General features: G+C 44.6%; 1 protein-coding gene across 1 annotated transcript; it reads right to left on the bottom strand.

Annotated features, from left to right (window-relative positions):
• Nucleotides 1–205: 205 nt before the first annotated feature.
• On the bottom strand, nt 206–1,804 carry LOC114194921 (uncharacterized). The gene is made up of 2 exons (XM_028085324.1): nt 1,693–1,804; nt 206–1,002 (listed from the first exon to the last, which is right to left on the bottom strand). The coding sequence occupies exons 1-2, from the start codon at nt 1,802–1,804 to the stop codon at nt 206–208; spliced, it is 909 nt and encodes a 302-aa protein (XP_027941125.1).
• Between the last annotated feature and the right edge of the window lie 2,946 nt (nt 1,805–4,750).

The raw sequence follows: 4,750 nt of genomic DNA on the forward strand, positions 1-4,750 counted from the left end.
TGTTCCTCCCGACTCTTAGAGTAAATCAGGATATCATCAATGAACACCACCACGAACTGATCCAGATATGGTCAAAATATTCTATTCATATAATCCATGAATATTGCCAGCGCATTAGTCACCCAAAACGGCATCACTACATACTCGTAGTGCCATAGCGCGACCTGAAAGCCGTCTTCTGCACATCTTTCGGCTTGACTAGGATCTAATGGTATCCAGACCTCAAGTCTATTTTTGAGAACATTGAGGCTCCCCTCAGCTGATCCAATAGGTCATCAATCCTCGGCAACGGGTACTTATTCTTTATCGTTAACTTATTCAGTTGCCGGTAGTCAACACACAATCTGGAGCTGCCATTTTTCTTCTTCACCAGTAATACAGGCGCCCCCCATGGTGATGCACTCGGTCGTATAAATTTCTTCGCAAGCAGATCTTCAATCTGCTTCTTCAACTCAGATAACTCAACTGGTGCCATCCGATAAGGTTCCTTGGACACTGGACTGGCTCCAAGGATGAGATCAATGGTGAAATCCACATCCCTGCTCGATGGCAATTCTGGAATTTCATCAGGGAAGACGTTTGTGTACTCATCTACCACTGGAATCATACTAATTTGCTCTGCAGTACTCATCTTCTCTATCTGAGCCACTATCATAAAGAGGGTAGCTCCATCCTCAATCTCTTTCGCAGCCTGATTAGATGATATAAACTCCAGACCTGCTGCATCCAAAAACACTACTCTACACCGTTCGCAATCGATGACAACATGGTTGCTCGATAACCAGTCCATCCCTAGAATTACATCCAAGCCCTCCATTGGCAGGCAGATAAGATTCACCTTGAACCTGCGACCCGCCACCTCCATAGGGCATCCCACACAAACAAAGCTGGTGGATACCTCGCCAGATGCTGATGTCGCGACTATTAACTCGCACCCCAGCTCCCGCATCACAAGCCCGAGCCTCCTCACACATTCATTAGATAGGAATGAATGGGTAGCTCCTGAATCATATAACACAACAACCTCATGATTAAATAGTAAACATGTAGCCTACACGAGGTTACTTGACTGGGTCCCCTTTGTAGTCGTCAAGGCAAAGACACACCCTGATGCTCTGGGCCTATCTCCAACTGGCTTTTTTGGCTGGCGCACCTCCAACTGGTTTCTTTTTGGGCAATGTCGGGCATAATGTCCTGTTTGATCGCATACGTAGCACTTGCCAGTGCTAGGACCTCTTGATTGTGACCCCAATAAGGCTTATAGCATTGGGCCAACGCCTAGGCCCATTCCTTTTAATTTCTCTTAATTTCTTTTATTTTTAATTAAATAAAACTTGTTCTAATTGGGTTTGTTTGCTAAATGCAGCCTTTTATTTCCAAGTTGCTATTGATATTGGGCCTACAGCCCAATTCACCACACCAATGTGAACAACATTTTTCCTGAAAGTGGCATGAGAAGTATGTGTCTTTGTTGTGCCAAGAACCATTGTGAAGCCATTCATTCCATATGTTACAGCGACCCAACACAAGCAGCACACGTGTCATCTAAATTTTTCTAGCACATCACACAAATTAAGGATATGCAGCCACGCTTCGTCAACATTCCCTTCTCCATTTGTTGGGTCGAGACTAATCATACATCAGCCCAATCATTGTGCGTAAACCACCACTTTACAACACACGGCAACACACCTCCCGTTATCACAACAGCCGTTGCTCCTGAATCACCGTTATTGGGCTTAAGCCCAATCTGCATCAACGGGTCTAACACTCCACCGCTTCTAGCCAATTCTCCAATGTGCATCCATATTGAAGATAGGTGCGTCTAGGGTTCTTGCTCGCCCAACTTTCTTCTAGCCTTCACGTATCCAATTTCCTTTCACCCATGCAACCCAATAACATTCTACATCCATTCCTTTCGCCTAAAATACACCCACGCCGCAACTAGGTTTCTACATCAACAGCCGCTAGGGTTCTTGAGAGGGTTGCGCCCCTTTAGGGTTTTGTCCTTTCATCCTTCATGCGATCCTTCCACCATTAGATAGGAATGCTTATCAGATTTCTCCTTTTATTTTGCCGTTAGGAATTCTTTAGTTGGCTTCCTCTTTGTCTTTGTTTCTCGGCTACCTTTCCACCTATATAAAGGCAGGCCAACCTCATGTATGGTAGCTTAGATGAATGTTAAACAGATTGGTTGAGATCACTCCCCATTCATCAGCTAAAACCCTAACCTTAGATGAGAGTTCATCTCGTCGGGTTGCCTCAAACACTGTGAGTGTGTGAATTCAGTGTGAGAACGAGAGCGAATCCAACCATTTGAGAGTCTTCCGTTGCAATTCTAGTCGTTTCCACTGAACAAACGACTGCTGGAGGCCGTCTTTGTCGAATGGAGTACGTTTCCGCTGAACAACGGTGCTGATGGCCTCATCACCTCTACCAGAGGTGCTAGAGGGTTTTGGGCAATCCCTCCTCAAATGCTCACCACCACAGTTAAAACACTGTAGTTTCTTGGAAGAAGATGGTGGTCTGGTATATGGCTTCCTCTGTTGACGAGTGTCTGTAGTGGTCTTCTATGGTCGAGCTCCACTGTTGGGCCCCTCTCTAGCTGCTCAACCGCCTTGGCCTGCTCCACCAAGACTGGAAACTCCCTGATGCAGAGTGGTACTATGAATCGGCGTAGCTCATGTTTCAGCTCGCCCTCATATTTCATGCACCTCCACTCCTCCATGACCATAGGCGAATAAAACCTCACCAGATATTCAAACCTATTGGTGTATGCCTACACTGTCAGGTTCCCTTACTGGAACGTGAGTAATTCAGCTTCCCTCTCGTGTTTTGCAGTGTTCGAAAAGTACTCCTCCAGGAATCTGGTCCTGAAAGAAGTCCAAGTGATATCCTTTGCCCGTGTCCATATCAGTCATGCCTCTACTTCATCAAGGATGGATTTACCAAAGATTTTGTGGGCTTATGCCTCATAAAGTCCTCCATCATTACAGGGCGAACAGGTGTCACCACGGCTTTAGGTTGAGCTGCAATAGGTTGCATCGCGTCCACCATGTGATGGATGGCCTGAGCGATATTATCAGCTCCAACAGTGTTTCTCCTCCTCCTATTAGCCATGGCCTGAGCACGCCACATCTTACAGCTGGTCCAATTACACAGCTCGAGTTACAACTCCATAATAAAAAACAATACAAAACACAATCAAATTGTCACGCTAGCGTAACACGACGAGCTCACTCCCCATAGACCCCAAAAATCATGTTGAAAACCTTTGCTCTAATACCAAATGTGACATCTTGTCAGGATATTACGGATTTACAGTAAAAATAAAAATAAAATTAATAACAAGTCAAATTTAATAATAAACCTCGTTTCCCAAAAACGTGGGAAATTTAAAATTTCATTAATGCCAAATATAATTCCAAATCCATAGTTTATAAAACTAAAATAATGGCAAAACATCTCATGAGAGTTTACATTTTATTTCCAAAATATAAATAATAAAAGGACTCCCATGCTATCCCCCGATCCGTGTCTAAGAATCATTAGCACCACGTGCATCAACATCATCTGCTCACGTGTACCGCGCACACGATCGTCGCTAAACAAAACCAGATAGGGTGAGCTTAATAAAATCAACATAAAATTACATTGATATACATATAACTATTCATCTATATATTTCATACAACCACCCAAATAAAGTTTCTCCTTCTATTTTGTATCACCTGGCCATAACCAGATCATTTGTGTTCTACCTCTTTTAGTGATTACCCCAAGGTGACTTGCTGCCATACCTATCGGCAACAACCGATAGAACACGTGCGGTAAATCATTGTTACAGATCATACACCGTAACGTCAGGTGGAGTTCCCAAATACGAACATAGTTCGCATCGTCCCAAGACTATCAAACTCGTCAGTTATCTCCTAAGGAGGGCAATCCATCTGGACCCATCTATACTGGCCACAACCAGCACACTCACACCAGCAACACTCGCCAACCCGAGCTCAACTCAAGGGTTCCTCGTGTTCATCCACCATCTCGAGCTCAACTCGAGGGATGCCATTTTGAGCTCAACTCGAGGAATGCTACGTGCTTAACCCCTATCCTGAGCTCAACTCAAGGGATACATTCCGAGCTCAACTCAAGGAACCTAGCAATCTCATCTTTGAAGCATCACCAAAAGCCTTGTAGATCACGCTTGCATATCCCAACAACTAGGACTTACAGCCAAATCGCCTAGCGGGAGACATGTACCGCTAGGCGCTACTAGCCTCTAGACTGCCTGGCGGGGCACACACAACACCAGGCGCTTAGCGCCTCTAAAATGACCCACGTTGCAGATCTCACCTGGCGGGTATACCCCCCACCGCCAAGTGCAAGTGTTCCAGAGCCCACTAACCTGACAGTTGTCGCCAGGCGCTATACCACTATCCCCATCTGCACTAGTTTTTAACTTGCATGATAGGTTCCAGTCCCCATTCGTTAGTCATGTTCTGTTTAAGAGTTGTGAAGCATACCAATCGTAGTCTATACTCCAGAATTTACCATTCACAATTTGTATTAGCACTACTCACTTAATATAATTTTCACTTACTTGATCACCTATATCTCTCTAAATCCACTAAAGTATAACTATAGTACCCCACCTTTGACCAGAACATAACCCAATTCAGCAATGCTACAACACTCCAAGCACTTACGCACGTTGTTTATTTATGGAATGCCTAGTATCTTTCCTCCA

Source organism: Vigna unguiculata, chromosome 8 (assembly GCF_037176805.1).
Source record: "Vigna unguiculata cultivar grain cowpea cultivar isolate G323 ecotype 2 chromosome 8, ASM3717680v1, whole genome shotgun sequence".
NCBI classification, from domain to species: domain Eukaryota; kingdom Viridiplantae; phylum Streptophyta; class Magnoliopsida; order Fabales; family Fabaceae; genus Vigna; species Vigna unguiculata.

Bases quoted from the DNA above. Each gene is read 5' to 3' on its own strand.
- LOC114194921 (XM_028085324.1), bottom strand. From the start codon at position 1,804: ATGCACATTGGAGAATTGGCTAGAAGCGGTGGAGTGTTAGACCCGTTG. The intron at 1,003-1,692 runs GTGTGTTGCCGT...TATATGATTCAG, and splicing joins GGCTGTTGTGATAACGGGAG to GAGCTACCCATTCATTCCTA.